General features: G+C 49.9%; 1 protein-coding gene across 1 annotated transcript in view; it reads left to right on the top strand.

Annotated features, from left to right (window-relative positions):
* The first annotated feature begins 1,478 nt into the window (after positions 1-1,478).
* The window catches only part of GSG1L (GSG1 like), a 213,847-nt gene continuing 198,013 nt past the window's right edge, over positions 1,479-17,312 (top strand). Inside the window, exon 1 of the mRNA XM_060123259.1 lies at positions 1,479-1,858. Within this exon, the coding sequence (XP_059979242.1) occupies positions 1,510-1,858 (349 nt within the window). The 5' untranslated portion in view covers positions 1,479-1,509. The remainder of the gene's footprint in view (positions 1,859-17,312) is intronic.

Below are 17,312 nucleotides of genomic sequence, written 5' to 3'. Positions count from 1 at the left end.
TGTGACGGGGCTTCAGGGGTCATAGTTATTTTAGAGCAGAGGTGGGGATGGAGCGTTCATAGTTGGGCAATCCCACCTTGCACAAGAGATCCTGAAAAGGTCTGTGTGAATTTAGTCCTCTGATCTTGGTTCAGATGTTAATAATAAGAATAATGATGGCCAGCGTTTATTGAGCACCTACTATGTGCCAGGTGCTTTTTGCAGGTGTGATCTCATTCCGACAGCCCAATATTCCTCCTCCCTTTTATAGATATGGAACTGAGACTCAGAAAGGTTTAGTACAATAACTTGTTCAAAGCCCACAGCTGGTCAAGCCCCAGGGTCGCCTGACCCCAAAGTCAGTATTCTTGACCTTTCTGTTCCCACCCCCCACCTTGGAGATTCTGGGTTGGCAGCCTCTGTAGGGCACCCCTGCCTGATAACTGCAACAACTTTGTGTCTGGTGTGGTACCTCCTTGGGTCACACTGCTAAGGATCTCAGGTGGGTGGGGATGCCTGCATGGGGAAGTCCCATTCGTCATATCCAACACTTGGCATCCTGTGTGGCACACTTCTTTGCCACCCTTCGTGCCGTACCATGCCATGATAAGGAGCCCGGGTGACTGCAGCTTCATCCTGCCAGGGGAGCCTGTCCTGTTGGTTCACACAGCCCAAATCTCCCTGGGAGACCCCGAGGGGAAGCACAAGCCCTTTAGACTCTACAACCCCGCATTTCTGGTGAGGTACCCCTCCTGACAGGTCCTGCAACTCCAGGATCAGTAATGAGGCATCCTTTTCAGTGGGCCCTGCTGCTTCTTGGGTGTGGGAAGCCCAAAAAACTCAACTCTGCAGCTCAGACTCTTTGGGGCTCCTTCTTGGGGCTCCCTACCGGGCCTCCGGGAAGCGTGCTGCGGATCCATGTTCCTCGTGGAGAGCCCCAGCAGGCTCTGCCCTTCTCTCCAGAGGGCGGGACTTCTCTGGTTCCTGTGTGAGATGACCCCTCCTGGCTGGTTTTGTTGCCTCACGTCCCCGGTGAGAAGCCTCTTTCTCCGAGAGCGCCTTCTCTGGCACTCTCTTTGCTTCTCAGACTCTCCACTCGGGTGCGGGTCTCTTTAGGGGGCGCCCTTCTCTGCCGGGCCCCCGCCAGCGCCCGGCGTGGGGCGCCCCCTCTCCCAGTGAGGGCGGGAACCAGAACAGTGTCGCCGGCCGCCTGCAGGTGTCTCCCCACGGAGGGGCGCGCGTCCCTGCGCCGTGGCCGCTGCCAGGCGCCAGCGGCTCCTCGCCGAGGTGCACTCGCGCTCCGGGCTCCGGGCGCGCAGGAGCCGCTCCGCCACCGCCCGCCCCCCGCGCCCCCCGTGCGCCGCGCCCCCACCCCGGGGGCGGGGGCATGGGCCAGCGCCGCGTCCGCCGCCGCCCATCGCAGGCGCCCGAGCCCCGGGGCGCGGCGGGCAGCGGCCGCTGACGCGGGGCGCCGGCTGCCAACTTCGCGCGCGGAGCTCCCCGGCGGCGCAGTCCCGGCGGCGCGGCGGCATGAAGACGAACCGCCGCGGCCGAGCGCTCCTGGCCGTGGCCCTGAACCTGCTGGCGCTGCTCTTCGCCACCACCGCCTTCCTCACCACTCACTGGTGCCAGGGCACGCAGCGGGTGCCCAAGCCGGTCTGCGGCCAGGGCGGGAGCGCCAACTGCCCCAACTCGGGCGCCAACGCCACGGCCAACGGCACCGCCGCCCCCGCCGCCGCTGCTGCCGCCGCCGCCGCCGCGGGGAACGGCCCCCCTGGCGTCGAGCTCTACAGCTGGGAGACAGGCGACGACCGATTCCTCTTCAGGAATTTCCACACCGGCATCTGGTACTCGTGCGAGGAGGAGCTCGGCGGGCTCGGTGAGTGAGCGGCGGCGCCCCGGGGCTCCGCTCCCGGCTCCCCCGGGCTGCGCGGCCCCGGCGCCCCAGACCCAAACCCGCGCTCCCTCCTCGCGCCCGGGCCGGGGGCCCGCGCCACCGCCAGGACGCCGTGCCCCGCGCTCCGCAGGCTCGGCCGAACGTTCGGGGGCGGGGAGCGCGGTGGGCAGGTCCGGGGGTGTCGAATGATGGCGTTCGGGACGCTCCGCCGTTTCAAGGTTCGGGCAGAGCTCGTGCTCCTTCCGAGCACCGGGCGCCTGTGGGGACGTCGCCGCGCCTTGGAGAGGCGCGTCTCCCGGCACCCACCCCGTTCCTTTCCGAGCCAGAACTCATCTCCACGCTCGCCCCTTCCCCCTCTTCCTTTCGCGGGGCACTGGCTACTCCCATCCATCCCTTCCCGCCTGGGGTGGCGGTGGTGTTGGCGCAGGGACTGTTGCTGTCAGCCGCCCCTTCCACCGCAGATCCACAGAGCCAGAAGCCGAGGGGCTCGTTCTTCCACCCCCATCCCCAGCCCGCTAAACCGCTCCCGGACCGGGTTTGGGCAGCACGGGAGTGAGGAGTGGGGGCAGTCTGCTGGGTTCCCGGCAGGGAGCCCTTCGCGTCCCGGCCCCTGCCCGGGAGAATATGCGGCGGGAAAGCGGGACAGCTCGGCGAGGCTCGGATCAGAATTGGGGCGCGGGGTGGGGGGGACTCTTCAGAAGGCAGATCAAACTGTTCCCTCAGCCTCGCACCCTTTCCTGGACCTGCCGCCGGAGGCAGCCAGGGCCGGAGTAGGTGTCCCCGAGGCAGGCATTGAGGCTAGGGCAGGGCTCAGGGGAAAGCTGCCTGGCGGTGGTTGTACCACATGCTGGGGACGCTGGTCCACACCACCCGGTACCTCCCAGACGATGTTGCTCCGAGGCCAAGTCTGGGGACCCTCTTGAGCGGAATTGACCTCTTTGCCCAAGGTTAAAACTCCCCGTGCCTGCCTAGCTCTTCGATGTCAGCGTGGGCTATGTGTGTAGTCTCATGTAGACAGGAGTGGGCCACACCGCTAGTTTGCCCTGAATACGGCGTTGGCCTGACTGGTTTAAAGGACAGAGGGAGGAAGATGTGAAATGAACCCGGGGAGGCTGCTGCCTCTGCCTGGAATGCCCTTCCCCACATCTTCCTGGGCTGGCTCCTCCTGAGCTCCAACGAGACTTCCTGACCCGCCTTCCCAGGCTGGGTCCCTTGGATAGAAGACCTCCCTATCCCCCTTTGGAGGCAGGGTCTCCCCATCTTCGTAGCTCATCACCATTTTTATCTCCCCCATCACACTTGGCACACCTGAAGTTTTCTGTGGGCATGCCTTTGGTCACCAGCTTCTTGGCCTCCTTACCCATTAGGATGTCACTCCATGAGGGCAGGGCCCCAGACGTCTTGTTCATTGCCATGCCCAGTTTCTGGGTACCGTCTAGTGCATAGAAGGTCTTCAATACCTATTTGCAGGATAAATGTTGGATGAGGCTTCGGGCCCATGAGCCAGAGGCTTCCCGGGGTGCTGCCTGCTCTGTCTTGCCTGTAGGGGTGCCCCACTGAACTTTCCTGGGACCACCTGCTTCATGCCGGCTGTTTGCCAAAGACACTCCGAATAGGGTCCCACCCCTGACCAGTTTCACCCCATCAGACTCACTTCTGGTGTGCACTCAGGACTTGAATTTTTACTCTGGGATGTAATAATAATAATAATTTAATGATTTAATAATAATTAACCTTAAAGGACATCTTGGCTAAAATTCCCTGCTTTCCGCTCAGCCCAATCCTCTCCCATGGAGGCCTCGGAATGCCTCGTCCTGGGAAATATCTTCACCCTTTGGGGTGGGGTCCCCCCACCTCACCTCCGCCTCTCACCAAGTTTCTCCTTCGTGTAAAAACGCAGACTCCCTGCCCTTTCCTTTATGTACACACTTAAATCCAATGCTGTATCCTGCAGCGGAGTTGTCCTGTCTCTGCCCCATGGAGTGCCTGGGCCCTCACTGGCCAGCTGAGCCTCTCAATTGTTTGAGGTCTCTCCTAGCTTCTTCCTGGAGGTCACGCCCCCCAAGTCTTGCAGTTATTTCCCTGTAGCTTGTCCGTGTAGCTCCTCCAGGGCTTGATACAGGATGTTTAAAGCTAAGCATTGAAAAAATTGTTAATTAAAAACAATGCTAGCTCACGTTTATTGAGCCCTTCACGTGCACCAGACATTGTTAAAACGTCTCGCCGGCCGGATCTCGTTGAATCCTTGCCAACGCCCTTGTGGCAGACACTTCTATGGTGCCCATTTTTCAGATGAGGAATTTGAAGCTAAGAGAGGTTTTCGTCTGGTCTCACAGCTGATGAGGGGGCCTGAATTGTCTTCATGGGGCACAAAGGAATCAAAATGAAGTGATCAGGGAAGAGAACGGTACAGTTGGGGGTCAGAGAAAGGCGTGATCTGGGGGGGCTCAGCATAAGACCCTCACCCCCAGTCCTTGGTTAGTAAAAACATTGATGGTTAGTTTGTTGGGTAAATGAACCAAACCCACAGTTTTCTCTTTCCTCTTGATCACTGTTGGCTAGAGATCGCCCCTCCCAGAAAATCACAATTTTCCTCCCTGGGAGCTTGGAAAATAGTTATCAGCCTGTCAGTGCTGGTGAGAAATTTGGGAGGTCTGAGCCAAGCTTTGGATGGTTTCCCCCACTGATCCTACAGTGCCCAAATCCTGCCCCTCCACGGTCACGGTACTGAAAGGGTGTCAGGAGGTACCTGGCCTCAAACTTTTGTTGCTATGACAACCTTTCTTCTGGGTTCTGCGACCATTTTAAAATTTATTTTCTACTTGAAGAGAAAAAAAAAAACAACACCCCAACAGCCCTCCCCCCCAAACAAAATCCTGTCCTCCCCGCCAGAACATCAAGGACCAACTTCCTTCCCTCATGCCCATGAAACTACAGGGAAGGCTTTCTCCCTTTCTCTGCATTTTATGTTCACTCCAATGAAAACACCAACCACGAACTACTAACCTCTCCGTGAGAAGCAGCTGCTCAATGTTCCTTCCTCTCAAACGCCTGTTTGGTAATTTCTTTCTGTGCTCAGAAAAACCTCTCCCCGTTCTGCGCAGCCACGGGGAAATCTAATAAACCCTTTTCCCACACGAAAAAATCTAGCGGCGTTCACAAAGAAAACTGCAGCCTGTCCTAAACAGACACAATCTCCCCAGACCCGGCACAAAGGAAGCTTTTCTCCTTCCTCCAAGAAGGAGCATCAGCCTCCTTCAACAAACAGAAAGAGAAGTGTGGCCTCGACGCAGAATTACCCCAAGCCCTTCACGCAGACTGGATCTCTCTTCTGGATTAGACGCTCGGAAGGCTCGGGTGGGTGCAGACGCAGGCACTGGGGTTGGAGGGGCAGCAGAGAAAGGCCTGGAGGGGTCACGAGTGAAGGTCTGGAGGCGGGCAGGTGGGGCTGGCGGGCAGGTGGCTGTGCTGACGGGGAGCACAGGTGATGCTGGACTTCAGTCTCAGGGAGTGTGTGTTGGAACCTCAGGAAGTGGGTGGCTCCGGAGGACTGATGGGGTGGCAGGGTCTAGGAGCGTGGCTGGAGGGAAGTGGGATAGGGGCGGCCAGAGAGAAGGGAGAGGAGGAGCTGGACGTTTGGTGTCCCGACTCTAGACCCACTCTCTCCCCTGTCATGGGTGGGACAGTGCCCACTCTCTCTTGTGAAGGATGGATGCCACGCGCTGCCTCTTTTTAGCAGTGTGGTTTGGGTGAGGGCCTCAGTTTGCTGCCCTGGGGAATGGGGTTAGGGAGATCAGAGCAACTAGCAGCTGCTCATGGTGCAAGGATTCAGTGAAAGAGTGCAGGGAAGTGCCGGGCACCTGTTGGGTGTGTGAGTGCCCCTGGTCACCTCTGGGCTGCCACCTGTCCGAGCCGCCCACGTCTCTCCTGTGGACTTGGGCAGCAGCCTTCCCGCTTCTACCATCGCCCCCACCCCTGCCAGTCCCCTGGCCACCCTGCATCTGAGTAATCATCAGATCCTGTCTCTCCTTTGCACAGCCCCCCTCTGACAGCTGCCCTCCCCACTTAGAGTCAAAGCCACATCCTCCCCAAAGCTTGAGGCCCTGTGTGAAGGTGGCCCTCAGCCCCTCCCTGGCTACATGGCCTCTCTGCCTCTCTGGAGTCCTCTCCTTCTCCCACCTGGTCACTGGCTTCTGCCACACTGGCTCCTGACACCAGGCACACTCCACCTCAGTGCCTTTGCACTGCCTTTCCCTCTGCCTGGAATGCTCTTCCCCCAGTTGGCCACAAGACGGTTTCTGGAAACTTCTTGAAGTCAGCTCTTTCCCAGCACCCCATTCAATATTGAACTCCGCACGCTTTTGCTGCTTGATTTTTCTGCTAGCATTTGCCACCGTTGACTTTTCCTCAGTGTTCCTCGTTTGTTTTGTAAGTGGTCCACCAGCTCCGTGAAGGTGGAGGTTGAGTTTGTGTTGTTTCACGGCTGGTTCTCCAGTGCTCAGGACACTGGCAGCAGGAGGTGTTCAGTCAACATTTGTGGGATAGATGTTGGTTGCTATGTCTGTTGTTCTTTGTGTCCGGTTCTCTGCCAGGCTCTAAGTGTCTTCTTATGCTGCAGGGAAGCAGGGGGCCTGGCCGGGGACCCCTCCCCTTCCGCTGAGGCTTCTGTTACATCTACCCCTCCTTACACACACACACACACACACACACACACACACACACACACGCACACACGCACACACACACGCATGAGTGTGGGGCGGGCCCATAAGCCCTCAGGAGAAGACCCCTGCCACCCCCCTGCCTTTCTTGCTTCCCCTTCATTTCTACAGACAACCCCAGCTCTTCTGTCTGTCCCTTATATCATGCTGCTACATTTTCACAAGTATGAGGACGCATGTGATGTCCCCAACCTGGGGACTTGCGGCGCTTGGGAATACGTTGGTGTAATATTAGACAGGCCAGGAGCAGCTGATACATGAAGAGTTGGACTTTGAAGGGCATGGCTTGAGCCCCCAAAAGTGTTACTTCCTTTTGTTCCCATAACAGCCCTATGAGGTAGGTGCCATGGTTACACCCGATGAGGAAACCGAGGCACAGAGAGGTGAAGTGACTTGTTCAAGGTCACACAGCTTCCAAGTGGCAGAGTTGTGATATGCAGAAGGCTCCAGAGCCTGGCTCTTGCCTGCGGTGCTGTGCTGCACCCCGTCCCCCCAACCCAGTTCACGCAGCCTCCCCAGGCACCTCTAAGAGGCCTCACTGAGAAGGACGCTGCACCAGGTGTCATGAACCCTGGGTTCAAGTCCAGCCTCCAGTGCCAACTTGCTGAGTGACTTTAAACAAGTCACACTCCCTCTCTCTGTGGCCTTTTCTTTCCTTATGTGTAAAATGAGGGTTTGGTTTTGTTTTTTGTCTGGTTGATGGAGGCGGCAGAGCACCCCAGGACCACAGGCCTTGTGGTCAGACAGTTCAGGCTCCAGCCACCATGCCACCACTCACCTGCTGTGTGACCTCTGGCAGGGGCTTGCCCTCTCTGGGCCTCAGTTTCCTTGGCTGGGACAAGAGGACGATGATATCTGCCTCATGATAGTGTCCTTGGAGTTAAAGCAAGATAACGTGGATGCTTGGCTGGTACACAGCAATCACTCAATAATGGAGCTTTCGGTGACCTGACCTCGTGTCGGAGGCTGCAGACCCATGGCCATCGGGTCAGATCCAAACTGTCCATCTGTTTGTTTGGCCCTGCAGGGTCTTCAGCATCCTTGAATAAGTTGCCAGTGTTTGAAAATTGAGACACTTCACAGAAACACCTGGATTTATGGCTTTTCTCAAAAACCTGGCAGATCCATCAGCGCTGGGCCCAGGTTCCTGTGGGAGTGGCATCTGCCCCTTCTGGGAGTCCATCGCCCGCCCCTCCTCACTATTGGGGTAACTTTGCCACCTTCCCGGCGCTCAGGACCCAAGCCTCGGGGTCCTCCTTGGTGCCTCTTGCTCTCACATCCCACGTCTCAGCCATAGGTGAATCCTGTCAGCTCTTCAGTCAGAATCCAGCCCCTGCCTGATCACGTTCCACCAGCTCTGCCCTGGCCGGGCCCCTGGTGCCTCTCCGCTGGACTAGGGCAGTAGCCCCTCCCTGGGCTCCCTGCTCCTGCCCTTGGCCCCCCACCATCTCCTCTCCACCCAGCAGCCAGAGGAATCCTGTTAAATCCGAGTTAGGTCACTTCCCTCCACTGCTCAGGGCCCTCCTGTGCATCTCATCTCGCTCAGGTACAGCCAAACATCCTCCAAAGCCTGTGGGCCCTTTGAAATCTGCCCCTATTGCCTCTCTGACCATCTCTCCCCGCAACTGCTCTGCTCCAGCCATACCAGCCTCCTTGCTGGTCCTTGAACAGGCCAAGACCTCAGGGCCTTTGCACTTGCTGTTCCTTCTGTGTGGGAACTCTTCTCCCAGCTGTCTGCCAGGCTCCCTCCCTTCTCAGGCAGGTCTCTGCTCAAAGGTTCTCTTCTCAGTGAGACCTTCCCAGACCACACGATGTATATCAGTGACCTCACCACCCCCAAGCACTTCTCCCTCCTTCCTTATTCCCCCATCACTCTCATTATCGTCTTACCCACTACATATCACACTCATTTATCTTCTTCCTTTCATTAAAAAAAATTTTAAAGATTTTTATTGGAGTATAGTTGATTTACAATGTTGTGCTAGTTTCTGCTCTACAGCAAAGTGAATCAGTTATACATATATCCACTCTTTTTTAGATTCTTTTCCCATATAGGTCATTACACAGTATTGAGTACAGTTCCTGTGCTAAACTGTAGGTCCTTATTAGTTATCTATTTTATATAGAGTAGTGTGTATATGTCAATCCCAATCTCTCAATTTATCCCTGCCCCCCTTTCCCCCTTGGTAACCATAAGTTTGTTTTCTATATCTGTGACTCTATTTCTGGTTTTCACTTGTCTTCTTTATGATGTCTCTGCCCTGCACGGATGCTAGCTCCATGGTGGCAGGACTTGGTCCATTTCACGTAATGCCATATCCCAGAAACTAGACGAGCTGGCTTTGAGTAAGGGTTTGGTGAATACGTGTTGAAAGCATTTGGATTCTAGGACCTTCTCAGGACTTGTGTGTGCAGTGAGAGGCCCCAAGCTCTGTGCCCATCATTCCCATGGACTTGTCAGATATTCCTTCTTCCCTCTTCCCTCCCCTGTTCTGCTCCCAAGAAGAGGTATTTAGTGGGCTGCTGTGAAGGGCTGAGGGGGTTCACTATGGTCATCCTCCCTGTTTAAATCCTGGGGTACCAGACTCAGAACCATCTTGCAGGGATGCCGTGACCTTGGGCCTCTGTGCTGCCTGTGGGACCATCCGCGGTGGTTAAACTCTTCTGGTCCCAAGTGATAGAAGCAGACTCAGGCCCACTTAAGGATAAAGGGGAGGTTTTTTTTTTTTTTTTTTTTTTGTGGTACGTGGGCCTCTCACTGTTGTGGCCTCTCTCCCGTTGTGGAGCACAGGCTCCGGACGCACAGGCTCAGCGGCCATGGCTCACGGGCCCAGCCGCTTCGCGGCATGTGGGATCTTCCCAGACCGGGGCACGAACCCATGTCCCCTGCATCGACAGGCGGACTCTCAACCACTGCGCCACCAGGGAAGCCTGGGGAGTTTTTAAGAAGGATGATGCTGCTGCCTACAGAATCCAGGCAAAGACCTCGGAGGTCAGAGCCGGGACCTTCTGGGCTCCTGGAGGCCAGAGTTGACGAGTCCTCCCTCAGGTCTAGAGCCACCGACTAAAATCCTACAGGGGCCAGATTGGAAACCAAAGAGAGTAAACATACAGGGAGTGCAGGGGACTGTGGGGAACCGGGAGCGTCTGCCTGGCCTAAAGCGGCAGCTACTGTTCAGCTCCAGGTGACCATTATCATTGGGGGAGGGGAGACCATGTGGTACCAAGTTGTCCATTTTGTCAACACTCCAGGTTTTTATACCAAACCTCTTTTTTTAAGTAAGAATTGATACCTGCCACTTTTATTTGTTTTATTCTTTCTCTGTTAGGAAAACATTAACAGGAGATGGATATTTATTAATAAAATAATACATTTGTAGATGAATGGTTATTATAAGAGCAATTGAAATATTATAGTTTTATTAAATCATGGAAATAGATGAACAGAAACTTATTTATATTAAAAATTGTAGATGTTACATTTTTAAAAGTTTAGCTAAGTTGTTGAGGTATATTAGCTTGCTTTTATTTAAAATTTTTGAAAAATTGAAAATATTTCAAGTGTAATTTCTCAAGTTTTGTTTTGACATATATACCAAACTTCTTGATGGTTGAAATTTGGCAATGAATTCAATTAAAAATAAGAAGCCCGCTCTGCAGGCCCAAAACCAACACTTATGAGGGATGAGCAGACCCTGTCCTGCCAGTTTGCAACTTCTAAGCCAGAGCTCTGTTGTTCATGTGATTGGAGTCCCAGCTCCTTGTTTCCATGGTTACTGGTTCATGGTCTTGAGAGACAGTCTGATTGGACAGTGTGGTGCTGGTGGCCATGATGGCTGGTCCAGTCTGCTCTGTTCTGGGAGTGGAGATGTAGGATTACACAGCTCCATCCTGTGGATAGAGGGAAGGGGAAGCCAGGGGAATAGGTAGGGGCTTGGGCAGACATCCCCAAAGGAGTCAACCCTGTTAGGCAGGACACCAGGACTCCCTGAAAGTGAGGGTAACTCACCTGAAATGGGCTTAAGAAAACAAACAATTTATGGTTGCTCTTTTTAAAAAACTTTTCTTAATTTTTTAATACAGCAGTTTCTTATTAGTCATCAATTTTATACACATCAGTGTATACATGTCAATTCCAATCGCCCAATTCATCACACCACCATCCCCACCCCCCCCGCGACTTTCCCCCCTTGGTGTCCATACGTTTGTTCTCTACATCTGTGTCTCAACTTCTGCTCTGCAAACCTGTTCATCTGTACCATTTTTCTAGGTTCCACATACATGCGTTAATATACGATATTTGTTTTTCTCTTTCTGACTTACTTCACTCTGTATGATGGTCTCTAGATCCATCCACGTCTCAACAAATGACCCAATTTCGTTCCTTTTTATAGCTGAGTAATATTCCATTATGTACCACATCTTCTTTATCCATTCGTCTGTCGATGGGCATTTAGGTTGCTTCCATGACATGGCTATTGTAAACAGTGCTGCAATGAATATTGGGTGCATGTGTCTTTTTGATTTATGGTTTTCTTTGGGTATATGCCCAGTAGTGGGATTGTTGGGTCATATGGTAATTCTGTTTTTAGATTTTTAAGGAACCTCCATACTGTTCTCCATAATGGCTGTATCGATTTACATTCCCCCCAACAGTGCAAGAGGGTTCCCTTTTCTCCACACCCTCTCCAGCATTTGTTGTTTGTAGATTTTCTGATGATGCCCATTCTAACTGGTGCGAGGTGATACCTCACTGTAGTTTTGATTTGCATTTCTCTAATAATTAGTGATGTTGAGCAGCTTTTCATGTGCTTCTTGGCCATCTGTATATCTTCTTTGGAGAAATGTCTATTTAGGTCTTTTGCCCACTTTTGGATTGGGTTGTTTGTTTCTTTAATATTGAGCTGCATGAGCTGTTTATATATTTTGGAGATTAATCCTTTGTCCGTTGATTCATTTGCAAATATTTTCTCCCATTCTGAGCGTTGTCCTTTCGTCTTGTTTATGGTTTCCTTTGCTGTGCAAAAGCTTTGAAGTTTCATTAGGTCCCATTTGTTTACTTTTGGTTTTATTTCCATTACTCTAGGAGGTGGGTCAAAAAAGATCTTGCTGTGATTTATGTCAAAGAGTGTTCTTCCTATGTTTTCTTCTAAAAGTTTTATAGTGTCCGGTCTTACATTTAGGTCTCGAACCCATTTTGAGTTTATTTTTGTGTTTGGTGTTAGGGAGTGTTCTAATTCATTCTTTTACACGTAGCTGTCCAGTTTACCCAGCACCACTTATTGAAGAGACTGTCTTTTCTCCATTGTATATCCTTGCCTCCTTTGTCGTAGATTAGTTGACCACAGGTGCGTGGGTTTATCTCTGGGCTTTCTATCTTGTTCCATTGATCTATGTTTCTGTTTTTGTGCCAGTACCATATTGTCTTGATTACTGTAGCTTTGTAGTATAGTCTGAAGTCAGGGAGTCTGATTCCTTCAGCTCCGTTTTTTTCCCTCAAGACTGCTTTGGCTATTTGGGGTCTTTTGTGTCTCCATACAAATTTTAAAACGTTTCGTTCTAGTTCCGTAAGAAATGCCATTGGTAATTTGATAGGAATTGCATTGAATCTGTAGATTGCTTTGGGTAGTATAGTCATTTTCACAATATTGATTCTTCCAATCCAAGAACATGGTATATCTCTCCATCTGTTGGTATCATCTTTAATTTCTTTCATCAGTGTCTTATAGTTTTCTGCATACAGGTCTTTTGTCTCCCTAGGTAGGTTTATTCCTAGGTATTTTATTCTTTTTGTTGCAATGGTAAATGGCAGTGTTTCCTTAATTTCTTTTTCAGACTTTTCATCATTAGTGTATAGGAATGCAAGAGATTTCTGTGCATTAACTTTGTATCCTGCAACTTTACCAAATTCATTGATTAGCTCTAATAGTTTTCTGGTGGCATTTTTAGGATTCTCTATGTATAGTATCATATCATCTGCAAACAGTGACGGTTTTACTTCTTCTTTTCCGATTTGTATTCCTTTTATTTCTTTTTCTTCTCTGATTGCCGTGGCTAGGACTTCCAAAACTATGTTGAGTAATAGTGGTGAGAGTGGACATCCTTGTTTTGTTCCTAATCTTAGAGGAAATGCTTTCAGTTTTTCACCATTGAGAATGATGTTTGCTGTGGGTTTGTCATATATGGCCTTTATTATGTTGAGGTAGGTTCCCTCTGTGTCCCCTTTCTGGAGAGTCTTTATCATAAATGGGTGTTGAATTTTGTCAAAAGCTTTTTCTGCATCTATTGAGATGATCATATGGTTTTTATTCTTCAGTTTGTTAACATGGTGTATCACATTGATTGAATTGCGCATATTGAAGAATCCTTGCATCCCTGGACTAAATCCCACTTGATCATGGTGTATGATCCTTTTAATGTGCTGTTGGATTCTGTTTGCTAGTATTTTGTTGAGGATTTTTGCATCTATATTCATCAGTGATATTGGTCTATACTTTTCTTTTTTTTTGTAGTATCTTTTTCTGGTTTTGGTATCAGGGTGATGGTGGCCTCATAGAATGAGTTTGGGAGTGTTCCTTCCTCCGCAATTTTTTGGAAGAGTTTGAGAAGGATGGATGTTAGCTCTTCTCTAAATGTTTGATAGAATTCACCTGTGAAGCCATCTGGTCCTGGACTTTTGTTTGTTGGAAGATTTTTAATCACAGTTTCAATTTCATTACTTGTGATTGGTCTGTTCATATTTTCTGTTTCTTCCTGGTTCAGTCTTGGAAGGTTATACCTTTCTAAGGATTTGTCCATTTTATTGGCATAGAGTTTCTTGTAGTAGTGTCTTAGGATGCTTTGTATTTCTGCAGTGTCTGTTGTAACTTCTCCTTTTTCATTTGTAATTTTATTGATTTGAGTCCTCTCCCTCTTTTTCTTGATGAGTCTGGCTAATGGTTTATCAATTTTGTTTATCTTCTCAAAGAACCAGCTTTTAGTTTTATTGATCTTTGCTATTGTTTTCTTTGTTTCTGTTTCATTTATTTCTGCTCTGATCTTTATGATTTCTTTCCTTCTTCTAACTTTGGGTTTTGTTTGTTCTTCTTTCTCTAGTTCCTTTAGGTGTAAGGTTAGATTGTTTATTTGAGATTTTTCTTGTTTCTTGAGGTAGGCTTGTATAGCTGTAAACTTCCCTCTTAGAACTGCTTTTGCTGCATCCCATAGATTTTTTTTTTTTTTTGTGGTACGCGGGCCTCTCACTGTTGTGGCCTATCCCGTTGCGGAGCACAGCTCTGGACGCGCAGGCTCAGCGGCCATGGCTCACGGGCGCAGCCGCTCCACGGCATGTGGGATCTTCCCGGACCAGGGTACGAACCCGCGTCCCCTGCATCAGCAGGCGGACTCTCAACCACTGCGCCACCAGGGAAGCCCATCCCATAGGTTTTGGATCGTCATGTTTTCATTGTCATTTGTGTGTAGGTATTTTTTGATTTCCTCTTTGATTTCTTCAGTGATCTCTTGGTTGTTTAGTAATGTATTGTTTAGCCTCCATGTGTTTGTGTTTTTTACGTTTTTTCCACGTAATTGATTTCTAATCTCATAGCGTTGTCAGAAAAGATGCTTGATATGATTTCAATTTTCTTAAATTTACTGAGTCTTGATTTGTGACCCAAGATGTGAATTATCCTGGAGAATGTTCTGTGGGCACTTGAGAAGAAAGTGTAATCTGCTGTTTTTGGATGGAATGTCCTATAAATATCAATTAAATCTATCTGGTCTATTGTGTCATTTAAAGCTTCTGTTTCCTTACTTATTTTCATTTTGGATGATCTGTCCATTGGTGTAAGTGAGGTGTTAAAGTCCCTCACTATTATTGTGTCACTGTCTGTTTCCTCTTTTAGAGCTGTTAGCAGTTGTCTTATGTATGGAGGTGCTCCTATGTTCGGTGCATATATATTTATAATTGTTATATCTTCTTCTTGGATTGATCCCTTGATCATTATGTAGTGTCCTTCCTTGTCTCTTGTAACATTCTTTTTTTTTTTTTAAAATATTTATTTATTTTGGCGGAGCTGGGTCATAGTTGCGGCACATGGGATCTTTGCTGGGTCATGTGGGCTTATAGTTGTGGCATGTGGGCTTCTTAGTTGCGATATACGGACTTTTTTAAAAAAATAATTAATTAATTAATTTATTTTTGGCTGTGTTGGGTCTTCGTTTCTGTGTGAGGGCTTTCTCTAGTTGCAGCGAGCAGGGGCCACTCTTCATCACGGTGCGCGGACCTCTCACTGTCGCGGCCTCTCTTGTTGCAGAGTACAAGCTCCAGACGCGCAGGCTCAGTAGTTGTGGCTCACAGGCCTAGTTGCTCTGTGGCATGTGGGATCTTCCCAGACCAGGGCTCGAACCCGTGTCCCCTGCATTGGCAGGCAGATTTTCAACCACTGCGCCACCAGGGAAGCCCACTTGTAACATTCTTTATTTTAAAGTCTATTTTATCTGATATGAGTATTGCTACTCCAGCTTTCCTCTTTTTTTTTTTCTTTTTTTTGCGTTACGCAGGCCTCTCACCGTTGTGGCCTCTCCCATTGCGGAGCACAGGCTCTGGACGTGCAGACTCAGCGGCCATGGCTCATGGGCCTAGCCGCTCTGCAGCATGTGGGATTTTCCCGGACCGGGGCACGAACCTGTGTCCCCTGCATCGGCAGGCGGACTTGCAACCACTGCGCCACCAGGGAAGCCCCCAGCTTTCTTTTGATTTCCATTGGCATGGAATATCTTTTTCCATCCCCTCACTTTCAGTCTGTATGTGTCCCTAGGTCTGAAGTGGGTCTCTTTAGACAGCATATAGATGGGTCTTGTTTTTGTTTCCATTCAGCAAGCCTGTGTCTTTTGGTTGGAGCATTTAATCCATTCACGTTTAAGGTAATTATCGATATGTATGTTCCTGTGACCATTTTCTTAATCGTTTTGGGTTTGTTTTTGTAGGTCCTTTTCTTCTCTTGTGTTTCCCACTTAGAGAAGTTCCTTTAGCATTTGTTGTAGAGCTGGTTTGGTGGTGCTGAATTCTCTTAGCTTTTGCTTGTCTGTAAAGCTTTTGATTTCTCCATCGAATCTGAATGAGATCCTTGCTGGGTATAGTAATCTTGGTTGTAGGTTCTTCCCTTTCATCACTTTAAGTATATCTGGCTTGTAGAGTTTCTGCTGAGAAATCAGCTGTTAACCTTATGGGAGTTCCCTTGTATGTTATTTGTCATTTTTCCCTTGCTGCTTTCAATAGTTTTTCTTTGTCTTTAATTTTTGCCAGTTTGATTACTATGTGTCTCGGCGTGTTTCTCCTTGGGTTTATCCTGTATGGGACTCGCTGCGCTTCCTGGACTTGGGTGGCTATTTCCTTTCCCATGTTAGGGAAGTTTTCGACTGTAATCTCTTCAAATATTTTCTCAGGTCCTTTCTCTCTCTCTTCTCCTTTGGGGACTCCTATAATGCGAATGTTGTTACGTTTAATGTTGTCCCAGAGGTCTCTTAGGCTGTCTTCATTTCTTTTCATTCTTTTTTCTTTATTCTGTTCTGCAGCAGTGAATTCCACCATTCTGTCTTCCGGGTCACTTATCTGTTCTTCTGCCTCAGTTATTCTGCTATTGATTCCTTCTCGTGTAGTTTTCACTTCAGTTATTGTATTGTTCATCTCTGTTTGTTTGTTCTTTTAATTCTTCCAGGTCTTTGTTAAACATTTCTTGCATCTTCTCGATATTTGCCTCCATTCTTTTTCCGAGGTCCTGGATCATCTTCACTATCATTATTCTCAATTCATTTTCTGGAAGTTTGCCCATCTCCACTTCATTTAATTGTTTTTCTGGGGTTTTATCTTGTTCCTTCATCTGGTACATAGCCCTCTGCCTTTTCATCTTGTCTATGTTTCTGTGAATGTGGTTTTTGTTTCACAGGCTGCAGGATTGTATTTTTTCTTGCTTCTGCTGTCTGCCCTCTGGTGGATGAGGCTATCTAAGAGGCTTGTGCAGGTTTCCTGATGGGAGGGACTGGTGGTGGGTAGAGCTGGGTGTTGTTCTGTTGGGCAGAGCTCAGTAAAACTTTAATCCGCTTGACTGCTGATGGGTGGGGCTGGGTTCTCTCCCTGTTGGTTGTTTGGCCTGAGGCGACCCAGCACTGGAGCCTACCCGGCTCTTTGATGGGGCTAATGACAGACTCTGGGAGGGCTCTCGCCCAGGCGTACTTCCCAGAACTTCTGCTGCCAGTGTCCTTGTCCCCACGGTGAACCACAGCCACGCCCCTCCTCTGCAGGAGACCCTTCAACACTAGCAGGTAGGTCTGGTTCAGTCTCCCTCGGGGTCACTGCTCCTTCCCCTGGGTCCCGATGCGCACACTACTTTGTGTGTGTCCTCCAAGAGTGGAGTCTCTGTTTCCCCCAGTCCTGTCGAACTCCTGCAATCAAACCCCATGAGCCTTCAAAGTCTGATTCTCTAGGAATTCCTCCTCCCATTGCCGGACTCCCAGGTTGGGAAGCCTGACGTGGGGCTCAGAAACTTCACTCCAGTGGGTGGACTTCTGTGATATAAGTGCTCTCCAGTCTGTGAGTCACCCACCCAGCGGTTATGGGATTTGATTTTACTGTGATTGTGCCCCTCCTACCGTCTCATTGTGGCTTCTCCTTTGTCTTTGGATGTGGGGTATCTTTTTTGGTGAGTTCCAGTGTCTTCCTGTCGATGATTGTCCAG

Source organism: Lagenorhynchus albirostris, chromosome 15 (genome assembly GCF_949774975.1).
Source record: "Lagenorhynchus albirostris chromosome 15, mLagAlb1.1, whole genome shotgun sequence".
NCBI classification, from domain to species: Eukaryota; Metazoa; Chordata; class Mammalia; order Artiodactyla; family Delphinidae; genus Lagenorhynchus; species Lagenorhynchus albirostris.
The sequence above is the reverse complement of the archived record's forward strand: the minus strand, read 5'-3'. Positions and strand labels throughout refer to the sequence as shown.